This window comes from Helicoverpa zea, chromosome 9, assembly GCF_022581195.2.
Source record: "Helicoverpa zea isolate HzStark_Cry1AcR chromosome 9, ilHelZeax1.1, whole genome shotgun sequence".
In the NCBI taxonomy this organism is placed as follows: domain Eukaryota; kingdom Metazoa; phylum Arthropoda; class Insecta; order Lepidoptera; family Noctuidae; genus Helicoverpa; species Helicoverpa zea.
The window spans coordinates 9303815-9322945 of NC_061460.1; the positions used below are offsets into that span (position 1 = coordinate 9303815).

Genomic DNA, 19131 nt, shown 5'->3' on the forward strand with positions numbered 1-19131 from the left:
CAAAAGACCTTGCAAGTCATATTGATATTAGTTATCTGTCATTGAAGAGAAAGATAAAGCACAATAATCGTTATTTCTTTTATCATCATGATAGCCAATTTAGAAGTTAATCTTACGCTGATATTGTAAAGAGATAAAGGTAAGTTGGTCGCCGTTTGTACTGTGGGCCAATCTCTGGAATTATTGACCTGATTTTGGTAATTCTTTCACCAGTAGTAAGCGACGATTAACTATAATCGTATAAGCTTACAAGCTTTATTCGCTTATGGGAAGTAGCTTATTCAGTATGTGGGAGAACACAAAAAATAGTCCCTTAGTGCACCGCTCACTTCACACACATGAGCGGGTGTATAGCGCCATACTTCTCTTATCAGCTACAAATATTGTGATATTGTAAATACCTTTTATTTAGGTAAATTGTTTAATTTGAAACTGCGTTGCATTTGTATTATGATACACTATCTAAGTAGGTCCTTTCCATTTCTGAATCCTTTGTTAACTACTACTACTTTACTAACTAGGCATTTGTATTGTTAATCCAACCTTGTTACCACTCAGCATTTGAACACTGGTCTCTCTTAATTATCATTCTTTGTAGCCCTATCTCTTAGATTTAAAACGGACATTTATATTTATTTGAAACTTGGTTGGTAGAGTGATCATTATGATGGGGCGCTTTCTACAAGGCTAGCAGGGAGCTAAGTCTACTCTTTAGGATGAAGTCGATGGTAATCGTAGCGATATTAATGCAGTAAAAGCCAAAAAATATACGGCTTACGGTTGCTGTTGCTTTGGCATAGCTATGGCTGCTGGACCTTGTACAGATCCTTACATTATATAAGAAATATCATCACTGTAAAACACTTTCTTCTTCTTATGTAGAGGACACTACGAAAAAGGGGATTTGAATTGGTGAATATAAACAAATAATTTTGTTTATATTCACCAATTATAGGTACCTATTGCCTTTGCATCGTCCATCTACAACCTTCCAAAATTTTGGAAGCCTAGCTTTTTCCCAACTATGTTGGGGTCGGTTTCCAGTCTAACCGGATGCAGCTGAGTCCCTGTGTTTTACGAGAAGCGACTGCCTGTCTGACTTAGTCAACCCAGTTAAGCTTTAGTTACCCGGGCAACCCGATACCCTTTGGTTAGAAAAAAGTGGTACAGCCTTCCAAAATTAACGGCAAATAGTTGCCTAAGCCTACTCTTTGAACCGTTAACTTTTTGCAAGACATGTGTCTACCGCGACACACATTACATGAACGATAAGCCAATCAGTCGAGTATGTTTGCATCTGAATTATTTCGCGAAAATATCTTTAGAAAATGGACGTGCGATAACATGATCTTGATATCTATAACCGAATGATAATAAATTGCCTAACAATAAATAAAAATAAAAAAAAGAATCAAGTGCACACACTTTTTTATGAATAAAATGAGTACATAGTGAAGTGTTTGTTTAATATTGTGTTATTTATTTTATAAACAGTGTATTCTTTGATATATTTATTGAACTCAAGAGCTACAAAATGACCCAGAATAATAAGGTGCAATATTGGGCGGCATTCGCAGGTGAGTATTTGTTATGGCTCCGTATCCAACGCAAAAACGGGACCCCTTAGCGGAGACTTCGCTGTCCGTCTTTCCCCAAGTATCTCATGAAACGTGATAATTAGACCGTTGAAATTTTCACAGGTGATGTATTATTGTTGCCACTTTAACAAAAAATACTGAACGCTAGGATAAAATAAATATTTTAGCTTATTTTATGCTTTGGAACCCGTCGTAGGTCCGACACACACTTGGCTGTTTTTTATATAGAAAGTAGGTGTAATTTAATTCATTGCTGTGGTTATTTACTTTATGCTAGTTGATATACCATGTTCCTATATAAAATGATTTGTTTGCCATATCAAATGAGGATATGGACGAGTTTCTGATAGATAACTTTATGTAGCCCTACATAGTCGTGATAACAAGGGCCGTGACCTTTGGGAATATTGCAAAATTCTATTTTTTCATTAAAATAGATAAAATAATGTGGGAAGAGTTCTTAAATAAAATAATGGGTTTTAAATAACTTTGTTGCATTGTATTTTAATGATTCTTGTATTAATTTGTATCTGATAATAAATTAACGAATATACAAAATACGAACACCCAACATACGTTGCCTACATATCGTAAAGGGGCACCTTGATGGAGAGTTTTTGCATAAAACTAATTTTGTCTTTAGTAAAATATTGCTCACTCAATCATAATTATTGTACCAAACAATCAAGTGCTAAATGTATATTAAAAAACAAATTGGCTATTGGTCGTTTTTTCTTTTGCTTTTAGGGTCCCGTAACCAAAAGGATAAATCGGATCTTATTACTAAAACTTCGCTGCCCGTCAGTCAAGCTCTATAACTTGAATCATGTTTATTTATTTATATCTAGCTATCCAGATTACATTTTCACAGAAGATCTATTTCTGTTGCCGCTATAATAACAAATACTGAATAAACAAAATAAATGTTTTGGGGGCTTTAATTCGAGAATTGTGTTTTGCTCGTTTTATAAAAAAAGTTACGGAACCCTTCGTGCGCGAGTGTGACTCGCACTTGGCAGGTTTTTTCTTTAAATTATAATTTGAAGGTCGCCTGGAAAAGGTCAATGAACAAGTCACTATCAATTATATTCAAATACTATGGAGTTTACACACGCACACATATGCCAGTAGGTAGATATTTACGTCCATCGAGCTATGAAGGCCTTATTAATCAACAGTTAACAATTTAACATAATGTTTGATATCAGGCCTGGGTGCGATTCCCGGGTAGTGCAGTGTTATTGGTTTGTTCCAAAAAGTAAATGTTTTTACACGCTTTTTATTAGCTTCACCTGTATGTTTGTAGGTTTGTAAACGACTTCTTTGGGCGCGATTTTGACCTACTTTAAACGGCCAGATTTCGTTCAAACTTTGTAGATTTATTGAGGACCGATGACAATACACTAATTTGATAAAATTATTCCATTTTTAACCGACTTCCCAAAAAGGAGGAGGTTACACATACACATCGATTACTCCGAGGTTTATAGACCGATTTACGTGATTCTTTTTTTGTTCGACTCGGAATAGCTGCCAGTTGGTCCCATAGTCATCAGGTCAGGATCTGATGATGGAAACCCTGAGAAATCGAGGGCAACCTTCAAAAGTTGTAGGCATACATAGGGTAAAAACTTGACACTCAGGTGTACGCCAAAAAGCACTATTCAACTGTGAAGATTTGGAGCTGACCTGATGATGGAGACCAGAGAGGGTCGAGGGAACTCGACAACTGAATATGTAAACTACCTCGTGTTTGGGCTTGAATTATTTGTATTGACAAGACCTTTGCAACAGTGAAGGTTTGGAGCTGACCTGATGATGGAGACCAGAGAAAGTCGAGGGAACTCGACAACTGAATATGTAAACTACCTCGTGTTTGGGCTTAAATTATTCGTATTGACAAGACCTATGCAACAGTGAAGGTTTGGAGCTGACCTGATGATGTAGACCAGAGAAAGTCGCGGGAACTCGACAACTGAATATGTAAAATACCTCGTTTGGACTTATATTCTTTGTATTGATGAGAACTTCCCACTTGTATGGATAGTGACAACTATTCGTATCACTGAAAAGCTTTAAATAAATAACCTTTTTACAAAAAAAATAAACCGACTTCCCAAAACACTAAAAAGCAAAAAAAAAACTAATTTTAGGTGCATCGGCCTAGAAGTCGGTGGCAAAATTAACTTAGTAACATCCATTAGAAACCGACTTCTAGGCTTTTCAATTTGCAAAATATGATTTTTGTTAATTTATATAATTTTCGTCTATAGTCGATAAGGTAAGAAAATTAATTAAAATTTTCTAGAATTTTTCTCTACAGTCGATAAGGCAGGACTCGATGTTAATTTTTATTTCCAATAATTATCTTTAGCCGTTTTCTCTAATATTGACAAATTTTTGTATACTAAAGAGAATTTTAATTCTACAAAACAAATAATAGTTTTAAAACAAACTAAAAAGTAGAAAATAAATAATAGTTTAAAAAAACTAAAAAACACGCTTTTTATAGAAAAACGAACTAAAAAATAGAAAATAAATGTTAATGAATTTAAATTAAGAAAACAGTGTTAAAATACAAAAAAAAATATTTATGAAAAGCGTGGGGTGCTTTTTAAGATATTATCGAAATGAAAATCACTGTACTCATATCTGTCAATAAAATATTTATAACTATTGACACCATGCACCCCACGCTTTTTTTTAAATATTTTTTTTTGTATTTTAACACTGTTTTCTTAATTTAAATTCATTAACATTTATTTTCTATTTTTTAGTTCGTTTTTCTATAAAAAGCGTGTTTTTTAGTTTTTTTAAACTATTTTTTCTCTTACTTATTCAAGAATTATGTTTATGTCTTTCAGTGGCAATAGCAACTATGGCGACGAGTACTGCCTACTTCTGGACCGCTCCTATCTTGCCAAAGATTCATAATAAGGAAATAAGCCTTAATCTTACAAGTGTAAGTATTGAAATTCCTGAATATTCGTGTCAAAGTCAAAACAAAAATGACAGCACCCCCATGACGCCCCCCTTTCGTGCATTATGAAGCAGAGGATCAGAGTCTGCGAAGGCTGCGGGGTTGTCCGAAAGAGTTACCTTGACCCTTGTACCGCAAATAACCTTAATAGTTAGATACTTGCACAAAAAGGCTTCAGAAGGAACACGGTGGTTTTTAGTCAGTATGAGTCTGACACTCCCTCACGCTGCATCCACAGCAGGAGGGATCTTTTGATGATTTCCTACCACGAAAAGGTGGTTATAAGGAAGTAACATTTGTTGGTTTCCGACATATCTATTTATTTATTTGTCATTCTGCTAAGATGGCCATAAGCTGTACCTTAAGATGGCCGTAGTTATTAGCGCTGCAATACTTGCAATGATCTCAACGCTTCTACTACGATAGGTCATCATGATTCAGTATCTATTCACTCACATTTAAATACCTAAATAATGTTTCCAGAGTGAGATCTCATGGGTTGTTTCGATGATAGCACCAGGCATGGTTACTGGCAGCCTGGTCGCCAGCTCAATCTCTGACAAATTTGGCAGACGAGCCACTCTCTTATCCAGCGCTGCACCTTTTGTTATTGGGACAGTAAGTATACCTGTATCTAACGTAAAATACTAGCCGTTTTCCCGCGGTTTCACCAGCGTCCCGTGGGAGCTTTTGCTCGCACCGAGATAAAATATAGCCTATGTTACTCGCAGATAATATAGCTTTCTAATGGTGAAAGAATATTTAAAATCGGTCCAGTAGTATTTGAGTTTATCCATTACAACCAAACAAACAAACAAACAAAGTTTTTCTCTTTATAATATTAGTATAGATAACGATATAAAATTTAACTATATGTGTTATGGACAAAATTTCTTGCTATAAGTATTAATAATGGGAAAGTTAAATTCTGACGCTCTCATATTTATAACGGCTGAAGCGATTTAAATGTTTGGCATGGAAGTAGTAGTAGACGACGATAGTAGATAGTACGACAATTTATATGTACACGTAATTTCCTCCGGACATGACGTGTTAACTTGCGGATAAATTGATAAAGAAGTAATTCTAATGTTCCAATCAATTTTCAAAAACACTTGAGGTCTTATTGTTAGTCTGTTCCAGGTTTTCGTGGTATATGCTCTGAACACATGGTTGCTGTACTTCGGCCGATTCTTGTGGGGAAATGGAACTGGTATGATTACAACGGTAAGTATTCTACCTGACAAGATTATTTTTAAAATTTTACAAATCACTCTTATTAAATGCATCTTCATTTCAGGTCTCCAGTGTGTACTTATCAGAAATAGCGGATAAGGACATAAGAGGTACATTGACAGCTGGCACTAGGTTCATGTTCAGTTTCGGAGCCCTAGTGGTGCTGGCCGTAGGTTCTTTCGTGAGCTATCAAGTCCTGAGTTGTTTTATGATCGTGCTGCCACTATGCTACTTCATCGCCTGTTGGAAAATACCTGAATCTCCGTACTATTTGCTTAAAGAAGGGAAGGTAGATGAAGCCAGAAAAGAGCTTGTAAGACTAACTGGAATGAAAAATGAAAAGGTATGCTAAAACGGTAAAATTATTCTAATTTAGTCCATAAATCCGTTCAAAGTTGATATAATGATATTTCCTGACCCACAGATGTTAGAAGAAAAGTTGTCAATGATGAGATCTGACGTAAGGAAAGAAATGCTACGATCTAGTTCAGTAAAGGAACTCCTAACTGGCAAGCAATATAGAAAAGCAGTCATTGTGACTACTGGTATGTTTTTTTTCATTTTGAATCAAATAGAAGAAAGAAGAATAAAAAATAAACAAAACAACCTTTTTTTTCAGGACTCAGAGTTACTCAACTGATGGCAGGCAGTATACCAATTCAGCAATACTTGGGACGAATCATTCAACAAAGCAACTGCGGCTTAGAAGTTTCAACAGCACTCATTATTTTCGGAGCAATACGTTTTGCAGTAGGTCAGTAACAACTTTCTAGTGATCTAGTATGCATTGGACTTTAGTTCAAACTACGACAGTAAGTCTAACTCCTTGGGCTCAAACTAGAATCTCCAAGACTTACATTCATGAATGCAAATGAGATTACAATAGTTTTGGTTAGTAAGGAGCTTATGCCAAAGGATTTAATGAAATCTGTTTGTTTTCAGGTTTGGTATCACCTGTTATAGTCGACAAGATTGGCCGTCGGCCATTGCTCATATACACTTACATAGGATCTAGTATTATGCTTGGAATGGTTGGAACATACTTCTTCATACAAAAAGTTGTTGGAATCGAAAATGAGTCGTCAAATCCTTTCCGTTTTGTCGTTTTTATAGGAATAGTCTGCTCTATAGTGATATCAAGTATGGGTTTCGATACTCTAATCTTTATTATTCCTTCTGAAATATTTCCCATCAACGTAAGGTCTGTTGCAATGACTGTGTTGAACATTTTCACGGCGGTAGTGACTTTCGTAGCAGTAAAGGGCTATCAGATAATGGAGGATTGGACGGGACTGTATGGTGTATTCTGGTTTTACGGTCTCACGGCTTTTAGTGGAGCCGTGTTCACATACTTTGTTGTTCCCGAAACAAAAGGGAAAAGTTTAAGAGAAATACAGATAGAATTACAGGGAAATATTTACGATGATGATGCTGATGATGCTTTGAAGAAAGAACTTGAGCCTGAGGAGAATGTTAAAGAAAACAATGAGTTAAAAGAACTTGCATGAGAATGGTTAATATATACAAATGTCAGACTCGTTTATAAAGAACGTTGTACTGTGTCAAATTGTTACTATCACAGTAGGTAATCGACAATAGAAAGACTGAACTGAATGCCTCAAATTGTTGGTTTAGAGATATGAAGATAAACCCGATGTACTCATTTAACTGTTAACAAGTTTTACTAAGTCACGGAAAACCCCAATTAAAATACTTACATACTATACTTTTACTTTTATTTGCCTTAACTTCACTTTAATTAAGTAGCATCTCTGAAGATAAAAAAACCCCACATTGCATTTTAGGTTTTAGGCTGTGTAAGTAACTTGAATGATTTCTCAAAGACATCTAAAACAACAAAACATCAGAAACAGAAATGCTAAGTAGAACAAGATCTTACTTTTAATGTCCTATCTTATCTTGTCCGTGCGAATGTTTTAATATTTATATCTCAAAATCTTTTACTGTCTGAAATGTTATCTCATGATAAGAAACCGTTATAATTTTAGGATGAAACTAAATTTTGTGGCTTCAAAATTTATTGTTTTAAATCCGAGGTCAACAGTAGTATAAAAAGCTTAAAGTTAAACATCGCGAAGATGACGAGCTACCAAAATATGTAACAAAGATTCTAAAACCCTTACAAAAATAGTTTTTACACTTTCAATTCATATCCACAATCTAGCTTTTATCTCAATTACTACTACTACAACTACAACACTACTAGGTACCTCTACATAGGGAGGATCATTATCATATGAATCGCGAAAGAGAAAACACGTGTAATTTTTGAAAATTAAATAAACAGCGATATATCCCTTTGCTAAAAGCTATGGCAATAAGTTAATGCAAGTAAATGGAAGCAAGGAGTATTCTTTCACTAAATAGATTTTTTGAATTCGTGAATAGGTACATTTGATATTGTGGAATGGGGGTACGAAGATTAGCGCAATATTTAGTGGCATCTGCCGGTGAGTGTTTTATTTTAATATATGTGATTATGTTGGGTTAGTTTTGAAGTACAAGACTAGGTCTTTTTACCTGAAGAATGCGAACTAGTCAGAATCATACTTTAAAAAGAAACAGTTATAGAAAGTTGTTGATGCATAGTTTATTAGTTTGTTTATACGTTAAGAGTACCCGTTCATAGTAAGCAGTCTAGCATACTAAGCAGTCGGCAGAAAGTCGGTTTGATATATATATTTTTAAAACGTAAATTCAATCAAAGTTTTTAATCGGTCCGATACCGGCCAAAACAATATAGTTGTTATGTGCGTATTACAATTCATTTCCCTATCAAAGAGCCCTATCAAGCTATTGACTGACTTAAAATCTGCAGTGTGCGGGTACTGTGTAAAGGCTCCGAAAGTACTAAAATACATATTAGAAAAAATATTTCACTCAGTATCGAAATAGTGTCCCAAGACTTTGGAAGGTACACTATCCCCGGGTAATATAGGCGACAATGGCCCCTTTTAATTTTATTTTTTTTCTTAATATAGGAGGCTCTATACTATAATATATATTTTTTTAATTCCAGTGGCGTTGGCCGGTGTGACATTAGGAGTTTCCTCAGGCTGGACCACCACAGTGTTACCTAAGTTCCATAACAATGAGACCATCATTTACATTACTGACGTAAGGGATTTTATATTTAAAGGGAAATAGCTTTTGTGCTAGAGTAGGTAGGTAGCAGATACAAGTTGGAAATTGCTTCTTTTTTTAGACTATGGGGTATGGCAATGTAGATTAAATTCCTTTTGTTTGGTACTACTCTATGAAGCCACACTTAACTATGTTTATAAATCACCGCATACAACCATCCTTCTGTACTCTCTCTCTGTATGTCCCCTTATTTAGGTACTCCCCCTATATCCCTTATGTAGTCCCCCTTTTCCCTTTGTGCGCCTTTATATACTCTCTTCTCCTATGTACTCCTTTATGTACAACCCTAAGTACTAGATTTAACCCCCACTAGATTTAATTAATGTCTATGTATGTATGTGAATTATTTAGGTCTTGATCGCTGTACAACAATCTTTATAATTTTTTTGTCCAGATGTAAAGTCATCTATCAAGAATACTGCTTCATATATCGGAAAGCAGATTTCGCATTAGCAAATACAACTGAGGTGATGATGACAATTTAATCTTTGACACAAATCTTTTGTGGACTGACTATATAAATGTGATGTGACAAAAAGAACTAGGTCATGTAAATACTACTCTACCGACCTTACTTGCGTAATTACTTGGATTCGGCAACAAGAAAATATACAAATTCAATGTAGAATAAACTTTAAAACATGGCGAAGAGGACTGCAAGATCAGACCAATAAAACAAACAAAAAATAGTCCGATATAATCTTTCAGAAACACCATAAGATCTAGCGATTGCGATGGTTGAAATTTTGTAGGTGCTACGAGTATTACCTTACACAGTGCATACGAACCATAGACTACTACGAAAGACTGACGGTTGCTAGAAGATATAAATGCGTAACACTAATATACGCGTATGTATGAATAAACACGTTATTCAAAATTCAAAATTTTCTTTTCCAGCAAGAAATATCATGGGTGGCGGCTATCGCATCTCCTGGTTACATGACTGGCAGCCTAACATCCAGTTTTATTGCTGACAAGTTTGGTAGACGATCCGCCATCTTGAGTAGTGCTCTGCCTATAATTATAGGGACGGTAATTATTAAGAAGCTGAATAAAAACTTTATAAAACTCTCATTTTTTTTTGTGTGCCCAGAAGTGGGAAGATAAAAAAGGCTGATGATGGCTTTTTCTTAAAGAATAATGAAATCAAATCTTATTATGGCTAACTGTATGGACGTTATTTCCAGATTATGATTTTGAGCACTGCAACAGTTTGGTGGCTGTATATTGCGCGGTTCCTATGGGGCATCGGTATGGGTATTATTGGAACGGTGAGTTTTAATAGAAATTCATTTTACAAAAATGATGCTATAGCTAATAAACACTTAGTAGCCAGAAGGAATAATGACCTACTGATAAATGTATCTGAGTTCCATTAAAAAAAGTCAATAATAAAATGAAGCTTCAAGAAGTTTTGAATCAAGGAATTGTTCTTTCAGATATCATCCATCTACTTAGCGGAGGTATCAGACAAAGAGGTCAGAGGTACTATCACGTCCTCATTTCGCTACATGATGAGTTTTGGCAATTTCCTCACCATGGCAGTCGGGTCCTTCGTCTCTTTTGAGAATATTACTTGCTTGCTATTGGTTCTCCCGCTAGCTTACTTCAGCGCTTGCTGTTTCATTCCTGAAACTCCTTATTACTTGTTAAAAGAAGGGAAATTAAAAGAAGCTAGAGCTGCGCTGTTGAAGTTAAGCTCCAATAAGGAAGACTGGGTGAGGGATCACTATTCTATTTTGCTTTTAAGTTGGAAATACTCAATAAATATTACAATGAATGGTTGTTACAGATAGTGGAAGATCGGCTGTCAGCAATGAGATTGGACGTTAAAAAGGATATGCAAAGCTCCAGTTCCATTAAAGAGTTATTTACCGGGAAGCGTTACCGCAAAGCATTGATTATTTCTATTGGTTAGTATTGCTGGTGGAAATACGGTTGAGCTGAGCACTAGTTCTTGGAAATTTGAAGCATTTGCTATGGAGCGTACCTACTCAGAGCGTCGATTCGTGTTATTCGTTCAATGATGTTCCTCAAAATTTTAGAATACAGTTAAGTTTATAAGAGCTTTATAGTTATCAAAATAATAGTGAGATTATAAAACAGCTATATACATTTGTGAATGTGTTAGGATCTCTCGAATTCGTGAAAAGTTATTCGCCGATGGCGGAGAAAGTCGCGAATATATATTTCACAATTGATGTGCACGAATAAACATAATTTATTTTCAATAGGCTTGAAAATAACTCAAATCATGAGCGGTACGCTTGCCATCCTACAATACTTGGGCCGAATTTTTCAGGAGAGCAACACGAATATTAATCTTTCGACTGCTTTGATGGTATTTGGAGCAGTCCGATTTGTTGTCGGTAAGATATACCTTATTTAATTTTATGAAGCCGAGCGTCTTTTGTCATCTTTCATCTTGTTTAAATAAAAGTTCATTGACTTTACATAATGTCTGATTCTCTATAAAAGGTTGTTCATATTTTTTACACAATTATTGTTACATTTTCGCATGACTCATTTAAATATTTAATAATTTTATGTTACCTACCTATAATATGCTTTTTTTTCAGGTATTTTTTCGTCCGTAATAGTGGACAAAGTTGGACGACGACCATTGTTCATATCCTCCTACCTGGGTTCTAGCATGGCTCTCACCACTATTGGATTATATTTCTTCCTACAACCAACCTTTTCTATATTCTCCAGCTACATCCCATTTTTCGGCCTCATGATAATATCTACAATAATATCCATTATTGGCTATGATACATTATGCTTTGTGATCACTGCTGAAATATTCCCTCTGAATGTCAAATCAGTCGCGATGACATTTCAAAACATATTAGGGGGGTTTTTAAACTTTTTGGTTGTGAAAGGGTACCAAGAAGTCAAGGATGTCGCTGGTCTAACTGGAGTGTTCTGGTTCTTTGCCTGCTCGTCACTGACAGGTGCTGTATTCTCATTCTTCTTGGTACCAGAGACGAAAGGAAAGAGTTTGAGAGAGATCCAAATTGAGTTGCAAGGAGAATTGTATGATGAAGTTGACAAAAGTATACCTAATGGAGTCGTGAAAGATGATGATGATGCTACAGAGCTGAAAGAGTTGAAACCTGATAATACTTGAGATCTTCGAATAAAAGACCGTGTTAAAGATGATCAAGTGAATTAAATTGTATTCCGTCTGGTAGTGGATAAGTCAACTGGCATGTACCTCTATAATTACTTTTCATGTAAGCTATTACTTTGATTTAATATGAAAGTAATTGTGAAGCAATGGTATCTTGTGTCATAAAACTTGTATTTGCTATTACTTGAACTCAATAAAATATCCTTATTGTCCTTGTCTATCATTATTATTGGAACAGTCTCTACGTTTGTAGTGTGCCTGACTAACAAACCGCAGTTGTGCAAAAATATTCGAACCGAAAAATGTCACAATGTAGCAAAACTTCACACTCACGTTCCGCAGATTGTATTGTTGGTTCCATGTTCCATGCATATTGGACTCAACTGGATTTCCGAAGTCAATGGCACTCTGTAAACATTGCAGAATAAAAAACAAAATTGAAGATTCTAAATCCAAATACCAAAAAAAAGAAATGAAGATTCTAAATTCTAAATCTGAAAAAAGCATTGGCATGACGAACACATCTTACTGGTCTTCATTTGTTACATTGATAAAAAAAAAAGCCTCCGTAACCCTCCGAACTTGGGACGACCAGAATCGATGTCCTAATTACCTAACTGAATAATCCGATTACCGCACTATTTATAAAACGTGGGCCGAGTTATTTTTACGGACTCATTTAGAAGGATTAGGTTCGTTGTGAGACAGATTCGATTAATGCGTATGAGGTTCGATGTAAAGGATATTGATGATGAGGCAAGGAAGGGTTGACAGTTTCCACACTTGATCGACAGTCCGTTAATTGCTATTTTGAATGTGTAAACACCGATGTCTAGAGGCTTGATGTCCATTTATTGGGTAAGTGGAGAAATTATTTAGAGGTAAGTCGTCTGCTTAGTAGGTAACGTGTGTTGAATCAGGCAGGTTATAACAAAGTTGAAAACGTAGCTTGAATAGTTCCTAATTCACTTTGATAGATCATAGCTGGATGTACAAAGATTACATATTTCATCCATCTTTGTGATAATCGCTTCTTTCGCACATAAACGGATTAGCGATTGCAATATCAAGACTTCCATCAATTTAATGACTTCAGTGACATCGCAGCACCTACTGAATCCAATTCGTGTCTGCTTATGAGAGCCTACAACATAAACCGTCTTTCAAACACTCGAATAATACCAGCTGTCTACTCTGGAAGCACTAGTGGTGTGCCGTGTCCCACAAATATTTATCGATAGTTTAACCACGAACGTGCACCGCTTAGCATTACTGTCACGTCCCGTCGCATTGGGAATGCTATATTGTGCGAAACAATGCTTCTGTATCTAGAATTGCGTAATCGGGAGGATGAATAGAACTATTAAGTTTCCAGAAACTGATTTTGGTTCAAAAACAATAACTGCAGAAGCGGGTGTTCTGACGATAAATATATCTATACAGATATTGCTATTATGGATATAGCTATTTTTAATAGAAGTTATATTTATGTCGTGGATGTCCGTGCCCCTAAAAGATAAATAAAAAATATCTACTGGAACTTGACTTATTTTCTGATATCTGTTCATCGTCCGCATTCGAAGAATCAATAAATCATTAAATAATATTGTTTTATTTAATACTGTTTTATCGATACGTATTCTCATCATTAGTATTCACACTACATGCTAGGTTAGACTGAGGCCATTGACCTCACCAATTGTAGCAAAACAATTAGATACATCTTGAGTGTCTAGAGCAGTTTCCTAAATAGCTTCTAAGACCTATAGCTTCCAAGAATACAGAACCGTATAAAAAGTGAAGCAGTTTAAGATAACGAACGAAGATGGACACCTTCCCTTTCTTTATTTCCCTCGTGCCCACTGATCTGTTTTTTTGCAACGCTAGAGATATTTTTTCCTTTGTTGTTTTGAGAATAAATGCTCGATAGGTACCCAGATAAGGAGCTTTGACAAATCACACTGAGCCGCCGTCGGCCGAAAACGTGTGTTATCATCGAAATCGTTTATTGTATGTATGTGCTATTAAGGCCTCGACTTCTTGGAAGATATTTTGGCATATTGAATAGATAGGTTCAGTTCGTTGGGCCAAGAGTGTGAAAGGTAAAATGTTTTGAGGTGTGTTCGACTATTTGGTTGGGTTACTGTAAAGGAAAAAGTGTTTTTAAATACAAATATGTTCGTATTACTCTGAACTTAGTAACTTAATTTCATAATAAAAAAACATATATAGTAGTAAAATTTTAATAGCAAATATCGGGTGTGTCGTTCATAATCACATTAAATGAAATGCGTTAAAATACTGGTTAATATATGTCGATTATAACACAAAGATAAAAGAAAAATACGTAAAAATAAAAAAATGATTTTTTCAAACAAAGTAAATAGAATAAAAATGTGCAAAAATTAGAACACCATATAAAAGTCATCAGTCATTACAAAAAACTGAAATTCTCCCTTGAAAACTGACAGCTGTCAACTGATCAAAACATACGATACTCCTAACTTTATTATTAACGATACACATGATGTTGTAAATTATAAAAACGAAAAATGACTCCTGTGGTCAAACCACTGAATGGATTAGGTTATTTTTTTTTACAATTCGCCATAGAAAATCAAAAAGTATATGCGATATGATTTAATGTGATTGTGAACGACACACCCGATATAAGAAAATACTTATTCGTGCTCGATCTAAAACAATAAAAAGATTGTTTTTGAGGCAATATTTTTCAAAACATACTATTTTTAATCTATACCTGAAACTTCTACCTGTCGAACCATCAGTTGGTTAAGTGCCTCAGAACAAAAAAGTATCTATTATAAAATAATCAACCAACAATTCTGTCGCTACTCATCTTTGTCCACGGAAAATGGACAGTTATATTTTTCTTCCGTATTATTTTTCGAGAATCCAATTATCGTGAGCTCATATACGTTTTGGTACTTAGTCGTCTTAGGAGCAGTGTGCAAGCAAACCCGAGGGACTCAATAATGCTTAGAAGAAATTCGAAGATCGGGCATCTTAGTTGGTACTCCAAAATAATATTTAGGGGCCGAACTTACTGAAAATAATAGACATGACCAAGACGAGGATAAGTTAAGAGGAGGTTAGTTACGCTGGAATTCTATAACCTATCTATAGAAAGTTTTGTAATTAGAGATGGGACATAATTTGTATGTAACTAATGTCAAAATTAAATCTCTATAAAACTACAAACAGATCGATAGGTTATAGAAATCGACCATTATGACCTTTAACAAAAATGTCTCTGTGACTTTGAACCTCGAATTTTGGCGATTGATTTACTTCGGTCCCACTTACAGTGACGCAAAATCTATTTAGGCGAAAATTCCCTATATCGGTTGTAGTATGTAGATTGAGTGTGGCCTGACTAAGTAAACGCAATATCTTGCTTAATTTAATTCAATCCGCGTCTCCATGGCACTGTCATAATAATTCGATTACCTTCTAATTTATGTATGAACTGGGTGTTATTATGATCAAAATTATAATTGCGGTGCTTTCGTTTCAGAATAGATTGTCCTCAAAATGATGCGCCTAAAGTAATAGGTGTTTTGCCATGCAACAACGAAGTTAATGACCAATTATATTGTACTGTACTCTAAAATCATCATCTACAAAATACATATGTGATCTAAGTATTTTAAAACAAGCATCTTTCTTCTTTCTGTTTTAAATTGAGACAAGAAATGATAACAGAAGGATCATAACTTTTCCAACGAATAAAATAAGTCGAATTATTAACAATATCAAAACAGAAGTTTACATTTTCCGTATCAAATGATTGGAAAGATATTAGAGTATTTCCCCTTGGGCTGTGAAAAATGCAAATTGCTTCGTCAGAAGGGTTTTGTGGAAAGTCCAGTTAACCAAAGTTAACCTTCCATTATTTCATGGCGAAATAATTTCCGTTTTGCTATCGGAATCGTCATAAAACTTTAAGAGAGGAGCGAAATAAATTCGATTTTTAGGCTTGCATTGTCAAAATAAAATTTAATGAAGTATAGTGGAATAATGAAAAATTAAAAACCACAAACAAATCATCATTAGCTTTTTTACCGTCCCACTGCTAGGCACAGGCCTCCATTCACACCAAGAAGGATGCTACAAAAAAAAAAACAAGCACAGACATTCATTTTTTTTTAATATAACAAGAATGCGCAGTGAAAATGGAGTACATTCACCCAAAGCTGGGATACTAGTGTGCAATTGCCTATTCAAGCATTACAAAACTTGTCCTGTTTGGCTGAAGTTATTTTGTTCCTCCATAGAGTTCAGGATAGGAGGTTCCGGATTTGGCCATCAAAGTTAAAGCGACGGAAAACTGTTACGTTAGGTGTAAACTTTAGTGGAATTTTTCTACGTTGTACTAAGTTTTAAGTGTTTTATTTACAAGTAATAAAAGTGTATGGGGTTTCGTTTTGTTGCAAACAATGTGTTAACTATAGAAATAGGTTTATTCTTCATTCGTAGGTAATATTTGTATGAAATTCTGTCTTCCTTAGCCAAAATTCAGTAAACAAAACTTTTGAAAATAGTAAATTAACTTGGTTCCATAACTAATTTCAGAAGATAATTTACTTCAAAAACCACTCAAGCTTTCAAGCAATTACACGTAAAGCATCTGCATTCACGTTAGAGCAGAGAAAATGAATTAATTCTTCGCAAATGCACTTCTTGCGGCAACGAGCTAAGTTTTCATCTATTTATTAGTGTCATAATAACAATTCCCTGGTCGGGCGGTGAAATGCTCTTGCTTTAATACCATTCATTTCTCCACAAAAGATGAGAAATATCTCGCAATGTATTGCACAGATTAATTGCTTTGTACAGATGCTGGAGATATAAATAAAAATATATACCATAAATAAACAACGGCATGATCGTAGTTCTGTGATAAATCAATTATTGGCTTTGATGTTTGTTTCATTGTCATTAGCATACCTAATTAAAATTGAAGAAAAAAGAACAATACTTAATTTTTTTTCATGCCCTTAATTTCTGTTTCATTTTATTATTGCCAAGAAACATACATATTTTATTTCATTCCTTACTTTGACAGAGTATGCTTTTGAGAGTACCTACCTAGTTTAACATTTAGAAATTATTTCAAACGAGTTTTTATAATACTTAACTTCATCGCAAAACTCTTATAACCGTTCATTACGGATAACTAAAGCCATCCGAATAAAGTTAAAAGTGGTTAGAAACTGCTGTAAAACAAGTACCTAACTACATACGTTTTGGACGCAATGCTATGATATTTGTCTGTAAAAAAACGCAGCAAATATACCCGAACTGGACGAATGCAATAACGATGCCTTTCACAGAGTGATTGGCAAAATAGAATTACTTAAGTTGCAGTGCGCTCAAAGAGAATTCAGTCGTATGCGTTACTTTGGCGAGTACATACCCGCTTTGTAGTTACTTAGTCAGTGGGTAAATAAAGTTGCCTCTGAGGTCATTTATTTTGAATTTTCAAGATTTAAAATTGTATGTTCTATTTTTGAATGTATATTAAGGTACTTACTTTTTACCTCTCAATTACCGCGAATAGTTTTTGTATTAATACCTAAATGTAATTTAATTTAGTACTGTTAGGTATACAATGTCAATGTACTGGAGCTTTTGTGTGTGTTTACCATGTTGTGTTCATAACGATAATAAAACATGCATGTAATACTATCAAACAATAGGTACCTAGTTGTAAGGCTATATTATTATAAAGCCCACGGAATTTTGTGATAGGCTTTTTTAATCGCCCATATTATAAAGCTTGTATAATCTTATTTTTACCATCGAATCTATTCTCATTCTAAATGCTAAACACAGTCATAACATAAAAGTACCATAATTCATACATAGGTACAACGCAAGTCTTCACAAACCTAGAACACACATAATACGCCACTATTTCCAAGTTCCAATCCATCATGTCAATCAGAATAAGTCGCCTACGAAATGTGAGTGATAGACGTTCACTGCGCTTCCATTCTCAAAGAAAAGACGATTGTGAAGCAAAGGCAATAAAATGCTATGCATTATGAAACGTCAAAGAAGATTGTTCTGGAAGAAATTAGACCTCTTTCTTCTTGGTTGCGAGACGGTAAAAGTAGGGCTTACTGGGTTTAATGTAAATATGTATGTAAATGTGGAAAATGTCGCGACTATTTCACATTGTGAATAAGTACATTGTAGGGTAACGTACTTTGACTCTATGTCATTAGACCATTAGAAATCAATGATTCTTGATTTAACCTGCGTCATCTATGTGAAAATAATATGAACCCGAACCACTCATTGGAATCTACTTAACTCAAAAGATACTTAGATCACATTGAATCAAAGTAGGTTATTTCGACACAAAGCAAACACTCAGATCTAAAAAAATCGTTTACTTACGTAATTTCCATCAAAACGTTTTTATATTTCGCGTAAATCGGTCGTCAACATTAAAAATTAGATTGGTTGGCTCAGTTAATGTATCTAACAGACGTCTCTCGCCTTAATCTTCGGCTTGCGAGGCTTGGTAAACACTAATCTTTGCAGACGCTTTTCGGTTCATAGATTATGTAGGCGAAGAATAACTCGTGCGTGATTTTGTGCCTACTTTTGTGAGTTCGATTCAAAGTCAAAGTCAATTGTTTTTATTTCAATAATAATTTAAGAGGCCTTCGCAGGCTCCCATGAAACGTCACACTAGTTGCACGGTTCCAAAAAGTTGGTCTCATTGAGAAGAGCCGGCATGAAACTCCATGGACTTTTTTTTTAAGAAGGTAGGTATTACTTGAAAAGTTTTGGAAAGTCCAACTGATATTTTAGTTTTTTATACCGTGATATGGTTATTATTAAAGACATGAACCTACTCCCATTGTTGAGTAGTTCAGACTTCAACAGTTTTGACAGTGTGTCTTGACATAATGTTAAACAGTCACTTCCCAATTGTTTCCTTTTTGAAACCATTGCATGTTAATTCACATATTCAT

At 34.8% G+C, this 19131-nt stretch overlaps 2 protein-coding genes across 2 annotated transcripts; both read left to right on the plus strand.

Moving 5' to 3' along the window:
- Positions 1–1259: 1259 nt before the first annotated feature.
- Positions 1260–7538, plus strand: LOC124633477 (facilitated trehalose transporter Tret1-like). The gene is made up of 8 exons (XM_047168707.1): positions 1260–1577; positions 4463–4560; positions 5062–5196; positions 5722–5805; positions 5879–6157; positions 6239–6359; positions 6434–6568; positions 6757–7538. The coding sequence occupies exons 1-8, from the start codon at positions 1535–1537 to the stop codon at positions 7320–7322; spliced, it is 1461 nt and encodes a 486-aa protein (XP_047024663.1). The 5' UTR covers positions 1260–1534; the 3' UTR covers positions 7323–7538.
- Positions 7539–7958: 420 nt separating this feature from the next.
- On the plus strand, positions 7959–12330 carry LOC124633169 (facilitated trehalose transporter Tret1-like). The gene is made up of 8 exons (XM_047168306.1): positions 7959–8285; positions 8855–8952; positions 9880–10014; positions 10170–10253; positions 10422–10700; positions 10775–10895; positions 11217–11351; positions 11562–12330. The coding sequence occupies exons 1-8, from the start codon at positions 8243–8245 to the stop codon at positions 12113–12115; spliced, it is 1449 nt and encodes a 482-aa protein (XP_047024262.1). The 5' UTR covers positions 7959–8242; the 3' UTR covers positions 12116–12330.
- The last annotated feature ends 6801 nt before the right edge of the window (positions 12331–19131 follow it).